This window comes from Condylura cristata, unplaced genomic scaffold (genome assembly GCF_000260355.1).
Source record: "Condylura cristata isolate star-nosed mole 26May11 unplaced genomic scaffold, ConCri1.0 scaffold00009, whole genome shotgun sequence".
Classification (NCBI taxonomy): domain Eukaryota; kingdom Metazoa; phylum Chordata; class Mammalia; order Eulipotyphla; family Talpidae; genus Condylura; species Condylura cristata.
Genome location: NW_004567110.1, coordinates 29208245 through 29224212, shown reverse-complemented (window position 1 = coordinate 29224212; position 15968 = coordinate 29208245). Strand labels below are relative to the sequence as shown.

The 15968-nt window shown below is 38.7% G+C and overlaps 2 protein-coding genes across 3 annotated transcripts in view; both read right to left on the bottom strand.

The window, feature by feature from the left end:
• Positions 1-857: 857 nt before the first annotated feature.
• Positions 858-5276, bottom strand: LOC101626632 (cytochrome b-c1 complex subunit 7). Of its 2 annotated transcripts, none has more exons than XM_004679712.2 (4): positions 5164-5276; positions 2661-2732; positions 1706-1872; positions 858-1065 (listed from the first exon to the last, which is right to left on the bottom strand). In XM_004679712.2, the coding sequence occupies exons 1-4, from the start codon at positions 5180-5182 to the stop codon at positions 988-990; spliced, it is 336 nt and encodes a 111-aa protein (XP_004679769.1). In that variant the 5' UTR covers positions 5183-5276; the 3' UTR covers positions 858-987. The 2 variants fall into 2 exon arrangements, with proteins under 2 accessions (XP_004679769.1, XP_012578273.1); XM_012722819.1 differs by lacking the exon at positions 5164-5276 and adding an exon at positions 4590-5112.
• A 4091-nt stretch (positions 5277-9367) lies between these two features.
• Positions 9368-15968, bottom strand: part of MTERF3 (mitochondrial transcription termination factor 3) — a 13203-nt gene continuing 6602 nt past the window's right edge. Inside the window, exons 4-8 of the mRNA XM_004679711.2 lie at positions 14339-14528; positions 12294-12441; positions 11987-12058; positions 10680-10841; positions 9368-9624 (exon numbers count right to left, since the gene is read on the bottom strand). Of these exons, the coding sequence (XP_004679768.1) occupies positions 9430-9624; positions 10680-10841; positions 11987-12058; positions 12294-12441; positions 14339-14528 (767 nt within the window). The 3' untranslated portion in view covers positions 9368-9429. The remainder of the gene's footprint in view (positions 9625-10679; positions 10842-11986; positions 12059-12293; positions 12442-14338; positions 14529-15968) is intronic.

Below are 15968 nucleotides of genomic sequence, written 5' to 3'. Positions count from 1 at the left end.
TATATCCAACCCTTATAATAAGCTTCACAGCAATAATTTTCAAAGTAGAAGTCACTGAGATATGGGGGTAAAGTAACATTTGTCTTTGTTTTTCAGTGTATATTGTTTTCTAATATATATATTAGCACAATGACACAATTTATGCAGATCCACCTGGGGTTGCATACATTTGTTCTAAAAAAGCTAAGATGGCAAACCAAATCTATTTGGAGCAATGATTGAAAAGGGCCATACTCCAATCCTGGCATACTAGGGGTGAATCAGTCTTCTCTCCTTTCGTTGGCACCTTCGTCTAAGTCGGGCAGCCAACTGTTACTTGCATTAGGTAAAATTAAGTCACAGGTGCTTTCCTGTATCCATGAAAGATAGACCCTAAGTATCATGCTAATCTGCAAAGATATTATAAAGGACAGTTATCCAACTAGAGAGGAAAAATTACTGAAGTGGCCTTGCTGAGCTCTAAGAGGCTGTTAAACAATAAAAAAAATACCTTAGACATGGCCCTCCCTGGTGGCACAGCGGGTTAAAGCATAGCACTGAGAAGCTAAAGCCACTTCTGCATGAGTTCGATTCCCGCCTGTCCCGAGGAGACCACATGGCGTGGCAGACCTCTCCTGACCCGCCCGCTGCTCCCCTCAGCAGTGTACTTCGTTGATCTGCCTGTTCTGCTCCCCACTCTGACTCTGGTGAAGCCTCGCCGCTCCTGCACCTCTGGCCTGTATCCCAGTTCTGTATGCATAAATAAATAAATCTTTAAAAACAAACAAACAAAAAAAAAAACTTAGACATCCTGAGAATTGACAGGTGAATTTAGTAGTTATTCAGAATAAGGTTTAGAATTAAAAAAGAAATCCAACCAATATGATAGATATTTATTTAAAGTAATACATATGCAACTCAGATTAAGTTCTAAATTGTACATTTCAGGTTTAACGAACTTCATAAAAATCCTCTGCGGGCAGCTGCAGCCACATTTTGACCACATGATTATTTCTTTGCCCATTCTTCTCTCTCTCTTCTTTCCCGAATAACCTCCTTCAGGTATGGTTCAAGGTAGAATTTATCCTAAAGAATGAAAAAATACAAATATTATAGGCCACCATCACATACTGACCAAATGCTTACTAACCATTAATAAAACTCATCAAAACCTGTTTTTATTTCCAACTAAGAAAATGCATTCTCAAGCTGACTAAAATGAGTCGGCTTTTCTAAAATATAGGTACTGTCAATAAGTTGCTTTGATATGTTGTGAGAGCAAAGTCTGCCAGAGAAAAGGAAAGTCTAATGCCTATGTCTAGTTTCACTGCAGCTCAAGGGACAAGGGTTTGCTTGCTTCGCAGAGTCCTTCATGGGAGCCAGAGGGCCAGTCAAAGGGCTGCTCCCAGGAAAACCAGCACAACTTTTCATCTGGTCAGGAAGCAGTGCAGAAGCAGAAAAACAGCAGCCTGAGATGTGGATGTTAGTTTTGGGTCACCATCTGAGACCTGCTTAGTGATCTGGAAAACACAAGTTTCACCTCTTACGTCTCAATGTGTTTCTCCATAAAACAGAGCTGACTTTTGTCTATTAATCATAGTGAATTCTATAAGGATATTTATTTGACAGAACTTTAAGAACTCTAAAGTACTAAATCATGAATATGTCTCTTTCTATACTAAACTTTTAACCGCCAAGGGTATGAGTCCCATAAAAGCTAGGCCACCTCCTCGTATTTTGTCCACTGCTCTTTAGGCAAGATCTGGTGCCTGACGGTCAGGTCCAGAGCTCTCTTAATGCGAAACATCCTGTCATTATAAAGTTTTTCAGGAAGTCTTTTTATGGCTTCTTTTACATCATCATCTTCATATATTGTATCATCTCGCATTAACCCTATGATAGAAAACAAGAGAGTTAGAATGAATATACATCTTAACATTTTTTTAAATGAGTAAACTATCTTATAAGATATGGGCAAAGTATCAGAGTTCGATATGACAGAGTGTATTTCATACATAATGATGGCTATTTAATGGGTTGTTTCTTAAACAGTATTGTGGAAGTAATGTATGAGTCTTAAAATCTACTGCCACAAATTCACATTTTTATATAAAACATTTTTTACAATATTTAAAAGTATTTACTGATATGTCTTTTTTCAAACACACATCAACAAACCACCCCTCTATTTTCTTATGCTTTAAATGTGAGATCAAGGTAATAGAGAATTTTAAAACAGTGTATTAATGGACCAGTAACATTCAACAAAGCTTCTAGCTAGCTTCAATAACAAAAAATAAAAGGTTATGGCAAATTATAATTTGTAAAAAAAAGTTCAAGCATCAAATGACTGTAAAGATGTCAGACTGTTTTAACATTTGAAAAAGTTCTACTTTCAAACTTCATATATCTTAAAATTTACAATGCTAAGTGGAAGAAACACATAAGGAGATTGATGGTCACAATATTTAAGACATAAATCATTTTCACCTCAAACATTTAAGAATTTCATTTCTCTTTTCTCAAAATACTGTAAAGGGAATACATTCAATAATAAAATGTATGACCTATTTCTAAAATCTCTTCATGAACATAGGTACAACTGAAGTATCATTTGCAACCAAAATTACTTGCAAAAGCTCAACTCTCAGAAAAATAAAAACAAAAGCACAGACACTCACCCAGTTTATTGAATCCTGCAGCATTGTAATACCATTTTCGAATACCCTCCAGCCACCTGCCTGATGCTGAAACTGACATTGAAACACTGTTAGTAGCTATAATTCTCTTACACTATATAAACAGGTCGACAGCCATGGTAACAGTACTTTAAGTCATCTTGTTAGAGAATGCAAACGTAGAAAGGGAACCCCTGTTAAAAGCATAATGCACTCTAAATATTGTAGATAAAATTTTATCTATGAGTAAAACTAACACAGCCATGGGAAAAATGTTAATGTACAAAAGACCTACAGAAAGAATTATCATCACCTTAACCTTTTAATGACAAACCTGCTATCTCTTCATGTTTCCCTGCTACCATCAGAACTAGAGGGGTAGAAAATGGGAAAGGAACTCAGAACACTTGTCACTCCTAGTTTCACAGATTATAGGAAATAACTAAACTTCTAAAGGCAGTTAAAGTTGTATGAAAAGGTAAGACTTCAAGTAAGTCTAAATGACACTCATCCTCAAAATTTTTATTCTATATTACCTTTATTTCACTGAGCAACTCTCTTTAAAATTATATTCATGGATGGAGATGGAAGGGATCATGTTTAGTGAGATAAGCCAGAAAGAAAAAGAAAAATACCAGATGGTTTCAGTAATAGCAGGAGCATGAGGGATCAGAAAAAAGAGAGACAAACATATGTAGCAGAGTAAAAATGAAAACAATGACCAACTATAAACCAAAGACATTTTATGTGGGGTGGGAGGGGGAATGGGATCAGAAATGGGGTGGAAGAGCGCAGTGGACTGTGGTGATGGCACACAGGTGAACTGGTGGTGGGAAGCCCACAGGGATTACAACTGAGACGAAAAAATGCACAAAATGAAGAATGATGTAAGAAAATTTATAAAAAATATTAAAAAAATACTCATTTCTAGTAAAATTGTGATAATAGTTAACAAAGTTAACATGAGTTATAAAAGAAGCCCATTTTCCTCCTCCCAAGTTGCTAACCCATCGACAGAATGGATATGATAGTGGGTGTAGAAATAGGTGAGGTTAAAACTGAGAAGATGAGTGCCTAGGTTAACCCAATAGGAGCTAAGCGCAATACAACAGTTAGTGCCTGGCCTTTATAGGAGAAATGTAGTATAGAGGGAAGGTGGAACAAGTTTAAATTTTCCTTTAAAGTTCTGTCCCTTAACAACTAAATCAAACTCCCTTTTCCCACACTATCCCCTGCTCCTTAGTTCATTACAGATTACATGGCTTTGGTAAATCTCCTTGGGAATTCAACACTAAGTATAAAGCTGTTTTTAGAAAAACAAGTACCAAAGAATCAACACACATACTTGTTGTTGACAACTTAATCGTAAACATATTTACCCGTGATGATGATCAAGGTTAGTATTCACTGACCACTTACAGTGTACCAAACATTACCTCTTATTTGCTTTACCTACATTAGCTGGTATCCTCCCCCGCCCTACCCCAACACTCCTATCACTGCATAAGCATAAACCATCAGGAATTATCCTTTTCAAGTACTCAAGTAAGAGCCAGCTAGTGAAAGGGTTAAGACCTGATCGGTTTCCTGACACTGCACAGAAGCGGAAAATCTCGACATTTGTCAAATTTACGAACTAATAAAATTCTTAAATGTCTCTCCAATCTCCAAATGCTCGATGTCACTTAAGTTAACGCTTCAGTCTCAGGTCTTTAGGTTTTCTGGTTACGTGATGTCACCATTGCTGAGGGTGGGGAGAAGAGAAGCAATTATCTTTTAAAAGCTATTCCAATTTAAACCGCTAGAGGACGGATACTGGCAAGGGGAAAAGGCAGTTCACGCTGTTTTAGACATACTGTTAATTTTTCTATCGTTCCATAATGTGTTTGTCATGATGCCCTACAACTTAAATATCAATTTCTCCAAACCTACAGATCAAGCTGACGTTCTGGATCAGCCAAAGTTAAACTGAAACTTCGCTGTAACCCTTGCTTAGCGCTATTTCCCGGTCTGTGAAGCGCGAGGGTTGAAATGAGGTTTCCGATTCTCCTTTCTCCGGTCACTTCGCCTCTGTTATCCTAGCACGAAAGGGAAATAAGAGCTCCCTCGTCGGACTCGGCGGAATCCGAGCTAATGTTCGCGTTAAATCTTGGCTCCAATAAACTCTCGGTTCTTTCTGGTTGAAAGTCATTGACTCTTGTGCCCTTGAGTTCTCGGAGACCGAGGAAAAGAGCTTCCGAGCACCGGCAGCAGAACGCCTGGGATGTCGGAGCCAAACGGACACCTTCACCAACAGCCGGTCCACATCGCAACCCACTAGGCGAACCCGATCTGGGGGCAGCAGGAGGGTGGGGGGGCTAGATCGTCTTCTAGGCTGCACCGGAGCTACCACTTTCCGTAGGCTGCGAACCGGGCCACTCGGAGGACCGAGGAAGAGGACCAAATTGCTTAGAGAACAAGAGGTTGAGACTCCCGATCCCCATCATACAGAAAACAAGCCACTTACCAGCTGGCCTGCTCGCCATTTTGACCCGAGACAGACGCGTTGCCTACTGGGTAAGTCCTGGAGGACGCGCTGACCCCATCGCGCAGGCGCCTTACGCTGCGTCTGGAGGCTGGGAGGTCTGCCCGCGCACGCGCAGTTCTGATGCTCTTTTTTCGGTCACCTGCCGTTAGCTCCTCCCCGCGTGGTTCTAACCAATGGGAAGGACGCTGGATTTGGAATCGGAGATCAGGGCCTTTAAGCTGCAGGGCTTTGCTGCTGCTAAGCTAGCTGTGTGTCTGGGGAGTATTAATTGTGTCAAGTAATTAATTGTATTACAGGCATATTTTCCTTTAATTATAAATCTCCAAGGAAAATATTTTGATTGTCTCCTTTGTAGAGGGGAGAAATGGAGACTCAGAAAAGTTTGGATAAACTGTACAAAGACAAATACAGGAGTAATACAGATTTCATCCTCCAGAATCTGAGAATTCAGATAAAACTTTTGGGCTCGTTACTTATGGAGAAATGTAATACACTACTAAACACCTCTGGTCACATCACTTTGGGGTATGTTAGGAAAAAATATGAAATCTGCCACAGGGTAGGGAGCGAGGGGCACCCCTGAACCCCCCAAACCTGTCTGCTCTAAATAGGTTCTGTCATCCGGCGCATCAGGACAAGACATAAGAGCTTTAAATGGAAAGGAACTTTAATACAATTAGTATACAATACAGAAAAGACGAATATATTCTCTAAATCAAACACCTAAAGTCACCTCAGGTAAAAGTCTACCCAAAAGGGATGGGCCCAAAGCAAGCCCTGAAAGCCTGCCACAAGCCTAAAGCACTTTCTGGCAAGGACCCATAGAAAAGGGTCAGAAATGGCCAGACGAGTCTGGGAGGAAAAGAGCAAAATTAAAATTAAGATAAAGGCTGCCATAGTCAACCTCCCCACTGGTGTCTCACCCACATTTGTTTCAACCAGCCAAGGGCCAAGAAATCAGCATGGTTTCTTCACATCTCTCTCTCTGCTCCATGGGGCTTCCTCAGGTCTCCTGGCTCTCCATCCTGCTTTCTTCTTCAGATTCCTTCTCTGCTCTCTTTCACCCTCCTTCTGGGTGGGGCAGGGAACCTGGAACTTCCCCTTTTCCTTGGGACCACCCTGTTACATAACATGTATGGCAGAGTTTGCTTGCAACTTTAAGGTAGAATCAAGTACACTTCTAAGGTTCGGCACCATCACATCATATCTAGGCTTACAAATATAGGAGCAGGGCCTCCCTCGTAGCACAAGGGGTTGAGTCTCAGTGCTATGAAGTTATTGGCAGCCACTGCAGCACAAGTTTGATCCCTGGCCAGGGAGCTGACCCACATGACAGCAGATCTCTCCTATCTTACCCACTGCCCTCCTCAGTAGTGTATTTCAGTAGATCCACCTGTTTAGCTCCTCACTCCCTCTCTGGTGAATCTTCTCACCCCTATCTCCCCTGACATACTTCTGGCCTACACCCCAGTTCTTGTATGTATAAATAAATAAATCTTATAGGGACAAAAAAAAAAAAAAACAGCTGGGAAAACTAGTTTGAATGATTCCATTACTGGTCAGCTTCTAAAACAGTTGCTGTCTTATTCGACTCAGGCTGCTTTAGCAAATTACCATTCTCTAGTGGCTTAATTAGAAGCTTATTTTCTTAGTCTGGAGGCCAAAAGCCCAAGCTCAAGGTGCTGGTGTGAACTTTTAGTTGAGAGATCTCTGGATTATAGAAAGTTAGCTATTCAGCTGTGTCCTCATGGCAGAGAGAAAAAGCTCGAGTGAATTGTAAATTTACTAATCCTATCATGAGGATCCTCCCCCTCACATGCACTGGTCTAAACCTAGTTAGTCTTCTCCAAATACCATCACATTGGGATTAGGGTTACTTAGAATTTGGGGGTGAGGAGTGGGATACACAATTGAATCCATAGTAACTCCCCACCAGTATCTAACTCTTTTTTCTTTAGCTTTCAGCTGAGACCTGAGACAACATATAACTCTATTTTATTGTAAATTCATAAGTGGTCTTACAATCCAGTTCTAAAGTATTATTGCTTCTGCATTTTTTTTCTCTGTGCCATTTTCTCATATTACTCAGTCCTGGATAAAGCACTGCACCGAAACACCCAGAATACAAAGCCACTGGAGAATGGTAATTTGCTACAAAGTGAAATCTGGAAGTAATATTTGTACACTAGCACATTGCTTTCCAAGACATAATCAATAAACTCTTCTTTCCTTTTTAGCCTTTAAGCTTCAACTTGCTAGTTATAGAATGAGAAGGTGGCAAGTCTGTCACAAAACCAGCTCCCACAGGCATTAAGTCTGTGAAACCTGAGTGTTTGCTGGTAACATTGGTGTTGATACAGAATTTTTTTCCCTCCTACTACATTAGATATCAATAGTAAGATTATATATCTCTATCACCTTAAACCTGGGTGTGCCCATGTGACATTTTAGCCAAGAAAAATGTGGTAAGAGCGATTCTTGGGCCCTACCTGGTGGTACAGGACTATGGAGTTATCCTCAGCCACTGCAGCATGCATTCGACCCCGGGGCACGGGGGTGACCTACATGGTGTGGCAGACCTCTCCTGCCCTGCCTGCTGTTCCCTTCAGCAGCATGTTTTAAGGCTTACTGACAGTAAGCCTGTTAGGTTCCCTACTCTGTCTCTGGTGAGTCCTGTCACTCCCCCACCCCCACACCTCTGGTGTGTACCCCAGTTCTTTAAAAAAAAAAAAAAGTGATTCTCTAAATTTCTTTTCCCTTCCACAGACAGGCCTATACTCCAGACTTGAAGTATCGCTATAGATGTGGAACATTTTGGACACCAAGCTAGACAGGTATGATGAATTACTTTGGTTTAAATCAGGTCATTTTAGTGCCGTCCCACTCAGCCAGTCTCATTGGTATGAGTACACTGTAAAGGCAAAATGAGGTTCTGAATATAGATCAGGTAGGACTGTTTATCCTTTGTCCTGGCTGTATCTTCCTTGTTGCTTCCTGCTTTTTGAGCTCATTTATTAAAGAATTCCATGAAGGCACGTATCTGTTGTACTTTTACCACTATGTTCTACAAACTCAAATGTCTGCTGAGCAAGTGAATAAAACACCTAATAGAAAAGCCACTACAATTGGCCCTGCACAACTTGAATGTAAAATCTCACCAGGCTGAGGACATCAGGACATTTGATATATCACAAAGCCCTGGTACACAACAAATGATCCCCTCCCTCACACACCCCCAATGTTTGTAATTTAAAACACTATTTCTCTCAATTCTTAATTCATCTGAGTAATTCTGCTTCATGTGTTACCTGCTGAGGCTGGAATATCCAAGGTAGTATCTTCACTCACATGCCCGGTGCTCAGGGTCATGGCTGAGGTTTGTCCAGGCATCTGTCTCCACCTCATTTCTTCAGTATTATCACCAGACCTATCTACCTAGTGGCTCAGGATTCCAAGAGCAAATGTTTCAAGATGACAAGCCCCAACAGTCAAGTCTTTATGAAGCTTGTTTGATAATGTCCTATCGATCAAATCCCATTGGCTCGGATTGTGGTGGGGAGTAAATGTGAGTGGTTCCACCAGTGTTAACATGCTATCAAGCTTGTGATCCTAAGGCAGAGAACAAGGCAGGATGCCTCATTTGACAACTCAATCAACTCAGATTAAATTGTTTACCCAAGATTACCTAAGTGGTAAGTGGGAAAAAACAGTATCAATTTATGCTATAAATCTTTGCATACTGGCAGGAAGTCACAGGTTTGTTTTGACCTTTTACTGTCTCATTGACTTCTTACAAACTGTTTTTTTTCCTTCCTGATTCTCAGTAGCCAGCTATGGACAACAGTTGAGTATCTGCTCTGGATAACAACACCTGAAGTGGAATGTTTCATAGTGTTATCCAAGTGAGTAGCAGATATTAGATAAATAATACTGTATGCACCAAGAGAGATGAAATCACTTTAAAAGACCTGTGAATATGGGCCAGAAAATCTACCAGAATGACAATGCATTAGCTACAGTAACTATCTTACCCTAAGCTTGCTGTGCTGGCAGTTCTTTTTTCTGAGAAGGAAGGAAATGGTTGAGTCAAGTCACTGGGAACATGTAAGAAGGAGATCTTAAAAGTATGCCCAAATTTATGATAACCAATTATTTCAAATATCAAGAAAGACCTGAGTCATTTATTTAAAAATATATTCATTTATTCATATATACATTCACTTTATTACATTTTAACATCAAAAACTAAAGAGTTTTTAAAAATTTCTCAAAGTCCTTTACTGAGGCTTTGGCAATTTCCTCACAGAATGTTTCATCGGGCACAGATACTAATTTGTCCAAAGAAATGTAGTTAGGTTTTGCTGGATCATACTGTGCTCTTCCTAAATAATTAAGAAACAAGTGTCTTTCTTTGACTTTAAACAACCTTGTGTTAAATATCTAGAAAAGAAAAAAAAATTATAAACTGATTTTGTATGAAAGATACACTATTTATTGGTTAAAAGTACTACAAGGCTAACAAATATAAACTATTGACCAAATGCCCAGTAACTCTGGTAAATGCCACAAATACAGTTTGTACTAGAAATTTCTGATGAAAATATTAAACAAGACTTTATAATTTCCCAATTTTTTAATTCCTGCTGCCACTGCTTTGATTAGCATTAAAATGAAATGAACCTGAATTCTTAGGGGAGTGACTAGAAAAAGTATGTCTTGCCAATCTTGGGACTGAAACACCAAGAAGTAGAGTGAGCGGCACCAACTCTGAAAAGGGATCAGAAGCAGACTAAATCCCCTCAGCCCGCTGTGAGAAGGGAGAACTTCTAGTCTGGTCAGACTAGAAATAGAGCCCTAAAGCTGAGGAGATTTTGTAACCCTAGGCCCCTATGAAGCTCATTCAGGATTTTGTCTCAATTTCTTCTCTTGGCTTTATGGCCAGTATACTGGAAATACTGGTCATGGCCAGAACGTCACTTTAACATTCTTGTGAGCAAGCAACAGTGTCACAGGCAAAGCATGGGAAAGTCTGATTAGTTTTGACATACTAACAAACTACAGCTCTTTTATACTTTGGGAAGTCACTACAATATGGCTTGTTAACGAATGGACTTGGACTGTGAATACATTGCATGTAGCATATAAAGGAACTTTGAGGATAGCAATCTAATGCACATTTAAATTTGTCAAAGGGCAAAACCAGGAAAAGGCAAAAACTGCAGGGAAATAATCATTTATTTCTCCTCAGATGTACATGTGTGCTCTGAAGGATGTTAAGCTTTTCAAAGTGATTTACCTACTCCTCTGGCCAGATGTGTTTCTGCTATAAAGATGAGCAAAACACAATCTTAATTCATGTTCAGTCTACACTGCCTTTAGTCCAATTCCTGCACAAACAGCCAGGGGTTTTCACAAGGGAACAGCATGTATGCTGAGGGAGCAGGTCTGAGTGAAGGGCAGCAACAGCACCACAGAGAGGCTCGCGCGCTCGTTACCTGAGGGCACCGGGCAATGATGTGGTGGGGAATGCTCATCACACTGTGCACATAATCAAAAGTCTCGGCAAGTTTCCTTTTATTTACAGTTAATATCTTCGGGATTCTGGTGATCATATGCTGGATTTCATTACGTTTAAAACCTAGTTCGAGCTGATAAACCTAAAAGGAAGAAGAGCTGCTATGAATCGTGATTAGAAAGTTATTTTGGTGCTATGCCAGAAGACACACTGGTCCTTTCAGAACAAGAACACTGAAATCTGGAGATTGCTTTGTCAAAGCCCCAAGGGATTAGTATCCTTATTTGTGGGGTAACCTGAATTTCAGACCCCTTTCTTGAGAATGAGCCACTCATAGACTGGTAAGCATCATGAAACTCAACAAAAGGGGCTATTAGAATAAGCTAGGACGATGGTGGGCAGGGGAGGTCTGGCCAGGTTATCTGTATGGGCCCCATACCACAAAGACCAGCAATAAGATTTCCAAAGTATTTTTTGAGCCGCTACTCCCACGTATACCTGTTATCTGAAAAACGTTGTCATAGTCCCAGAGGTGCTAGAACTGAACACCCAAAAGTGGGTTAGATTTGCTATATGCACTTAGTTCCTATTCTCACCTACTAATACACTAGTCTTTCCACTTTGGATGCTATCACCCTCTTAGATAGATGTATGCTCCCTGAGAGCAGGGACTAACTCACCAGGACAGTGCATATTGGTACATGCTTAACAAAAATTTCTTCAACAACTGAATACAAAATGCAATGAGCACCTGAGAAAAGAGAACTTCTCTGGTAATTTCAAACACTGTTATAGTTATGTATACCAACTAGTCAACTGCCATTGGCTCCATACTATTCTCTTGGCAGAATGGAAGAAAAGAGTTCTGACACAACTAGACAAGCAATTGGCACAGTTACTAAGGAGAATAGTGTGCTCGATTCTTTTGGATCCAGCCTCCAAAAATCATCTCCTGCCTATGTGTCATGGACACAGACTCTCATAACTGGGCAACAAAAGCAGGTTTCAGGTACCACCCAGATACCAATCTCTTACTCTAGTACTATGGGCACAAATGCTTGCCAGGTGACTTACTGACCTAACACCTTGCCAACACGTGTCATTATTATTGATTAAAATAAACTGCCAGCTAGATACTTATTATATTATTTCTTATACTCATTTTTTAAGAAACATCATAGCAACATAGTTTTCTTTAAGATTATAATAGCAAACTCTATCCTCTGCAGTGGACATTAACGCTTAAAAGAAAAAAAAGCAAGTTCTCAAAAGCTTAAAATCTCCTACCTTCATATTTTCTTTCACAGGTTCCAGACTTCCAGTTAGTAACCTTGGGAGACGAACTACCAGATCTCTAGTCTATAGTTATAAAACAGTCTCTCATTAATAAATTCAAAAACAACAGAACAAAATTCAGAACAACCAATTTGATGGAATATTATAAAATGATACAGCTGTGTTTAACTTAGAAGGGTAATTTATTCCCAGGCATTTATAGGATTCACATTGGGGTTGGGATCTGTTAGAAACAGGCGATTTAGCAGTATTAAGTATACCTGATGTGGAAATATACAAATTCTCCCCTTTTCTTTACCTTCTTCACACTAAGTTCAAGTTCTTTCTGAAAAAATCCCAATCTGTTATCCAGTCTTTCCACTGAAAAATTCAGCAGAAATGGTGCATTTCTGACCATCTGTGTGATATCTGCCTTACTGAAATTTTTTGATTGTAGATAAGTCACTCTAAAGAAATGAAGAATTACCTGTATATAACACATTTACTAATATCATGAACCTCTCCAAAGTAACAACTTTCAAAATGATCCCCATCTCCCCCCAAAAGGGTAAGTAAAACCATTCTATAACGATGACCCAGATATAGTTAAAACAAAGCAAGCACCCATTCCATTATGAAATGGTTTCCATAGACATAGAAATAAATGCCAAAATCCAGCAACAGATTCCCTTTACAGTTAACCTGATTTGTTATGTGGCAGAAAACACTAAAATACTAAGAATATTTTTTTGCAGAAAACAAAAATATACCTTACAAATTAAGAAAATGAGACATTTCACATTCTTACAAAAGACTCAAGAGTGGTTAAAACTGAGGGTTTTTTTTATTTTCGTTGTATTTTTATAATTAATTTTTATTTCAATCTTTCAGTATGTATTTTGTTAACAACTGAAAAATTCCTGCAATTCTTGGGAGTCAAAATAAAGTAATAAAATACCAGTGATTTTATTTAATTTATAAACATAGTAAATAGCAGTTTTATTAAAACCTGAAAACAACAGATTACCTTAATTTTCATCAGAACAACTACCCTCCCCCCCAAAAAAACCAACCAAACAAAAAACTGTAAGGTAATTAATAATAGAATTGTGATTTGAACTCAGGTTTTCTGATATTTAATAGTTACGGCATTTCTACACCATGCATATCAGAAGTTACAGGTTATACTCCAATGATTATTACTCCTTTAAAGCTATTCTTTCAAGGTCATAAGAGAAAAAATGGTAATTAGGAAGAGCAGAGCTGGATATGTCAGATTTTTTTTTTTTTTTTTTTAACGATTTCATTTATTTTTACATAGAACTGGGGTGCAGGCCAGAGGTGTGAACTGAGAGGGTTCACCAGAGACAGAGTGGGGTGCAGAGCAGGCAGATCTACTGAAATATGCTGCTGAGGGAGCAGCAGGTGAGACAGGAAGGGACTGCTATGCCATGTGAGTCAGCTCCCTTGCTGCGGATCGAACTTGTACTGCAGTGGTACTGCAGTGGCTGGTGACAGCTTGACAGCACTGTCTTTAATCCCTTGTGCTATCAGGGAGAGCCCTGTCAGACTGAGTGTCTTGGAACCATTCTCTCTCCCCAGTATTGTACAGCCTGTTTATACTATAGCAAATGTAAGTCCAATGAAAAGAAAGGGCTCAATTCTAGTTCATGAAATTTTGTACTTTTTCCTAATTTAGAAAACATTCACTCTTTGATATATGATGAGGCTCAAAATCAGTTTGAAACAGCCCAGGGGAAAAAGACTAAGAATGCAGCCTGCTGGAGTGTGAAGTGATGAGAATCTGAGGTGAGGCATTCACAATGAAGAGTAAATGAAGGGCAATGGGTGATTTGACAGATATAAAATGACAAAACTAATAGGTCTTAGTAATGTATTAGGTGTGGATGCCAAGAAGAAAGAAGCCAAAGCTAATAACCATATTTCTGACCAGGACAACAGGGTGAAAGTGTTCCCATTCAGGGCACCTGGGAATACAGGCAAGTTCTGATTTGGGTAAGAGGTGAGGGTGAACCAAAAACAGGGACTCTGTCTTGTCCTCTGTGGCAATCTGAATGCCTAGCAGGATTCTTACCCATGGATTAACGCTAATCTCACTGTCTTAATTCTTATGGTATCAATATATTCTTTGAATTTCAAATGAAGTACAAATGTTTAAACTGTTAAGAAAAAAAAAAAAAGGAACTAAAGTGCCCAACTTAGAGAACTCGATTACTTAGTCATTTATTAATAGATTATTTTTAAAAACTTATTTACTTTCCTGAAAATAAAGTTAAATTTAAATGTACATATATTTCCTTCATAACTACTTGGGAGATATGAGAATCATTCTGAAAGTTGTACCTGGTTTTAAGATTTTCAAGGTCTTCGGAGAAAATAGCATAGTTTTTAGTCAGGAATGCTCCCAGTTGGTTATCCTCTATACCCAAATCTTTAAGAAACAGGAGTATTTGCTTAATGTCTTTTTCAAAATCCAGTCTTAAGATGTGGTTGGCCGCATCAGGATGTTTTTCTATCTTGGACAAATCAACCCCTATAATAAATAGCAAACACTGTTGAAGATAATCCCTTAGCTCAGTCATTAAGCTTCAAATAGAAATCCAAGAAATTACTGATGCATATAAACAATCTATCCAAAGAACTGATATAAGTCAATAGAAAAGTCAATTTTTTTTTTAGATTTTATTTATTTCTGCATAGAACTAGCATGCAGGCCAGAGATGCAAGGGGGTGAGAGGATTCATCAGAGACAGAGTGGGGAGCAGACCTGAAATACACTGTTAAGGCAAAACAGGAGAGGTCGCTGCACCATGTGAGTCAGCATCCTGAGTGTGGACTGAAGCCATGCCATCATGGTGACAGCACTGGGACTTAATCCCTAGGCTATCAGGGAGGCCTCTAAATATTTTTAAATGAAACCAGCTGCAGAAATTAACATTAAAATGAAAACATGTATTTATTTACTTCAAAGCCATGTACAGAGGAAGACAATGCATTTAGGGTTAAATTTCTACCCCCAAATTTGCTAAGTAATATTGACCAGTATCATCATTTTTATCTCTGATTTCTTCATTTTTGAAGGATGCTTATGAGTTCCAAAGATCCTCATAGTAACTCCTTAACTGGTAATGCTGCAGGGTAACAGATCCTGTGAATTACTTCTTTCTTTTAACTATTTTTTATCATTTTTAGTCATAAGCAATGTTTAAAGAGTATAATTATGCTTCTCTCTGAAGGAGAATAAAAATGACCTTCCTTTCTCACTTACTGTAATCTATATGTCTTTAGAATAGAGACAAGTACCTTGAATCAGCTTAAGAAATGTCTGTGAGAGAACAGGTAAATGTATATACTCAGGTATACAACAAAGCAGAAAGTATACAACCTTTACTTTCCATATAGCCTTATAATCTTAAGTAATCTCAGTAACTGAGTCACAAGGCAAGAGAGATAAAGATTGTGAGAAATTAAATTGTTAATTTAAAACATTCTTTGGCTATAGAAATAATTACATGTAAGCCCATTTCTCAACCATTTGATGGTAACCTAAAACCTTAAATCTAGACTCAAATTTCATATTTATAAAAATATTTCTTCAGAATTAAAAATAGCTTTCAATTTGATTTCTAGATACAACACAAATCTGAAATATAAAAGCAATGATATAACATTCTTTATAGAATACAGTCAGAAAAATAAATTATTACCCATTCTAAAATTATATTTCCTGATATTAAGCAGAAATTGATACAAGGTGGCTATGACCAGAAATAAAGATTATTCGCACATAGTGAGGATCAGAAACAGTTCTCAGGTGAAGACAGATTTAGCATACAATAGTAATGGCACTTCAAATCAGTGGAGAAAAGATGGGACTAGTCATTAAAATATAATAGACCCACCCCATCTATCAATATGTAAAAAAAAAGAATTCCCTTATATCTGATACAAAATTCATTTCAAGTAGGAGTCT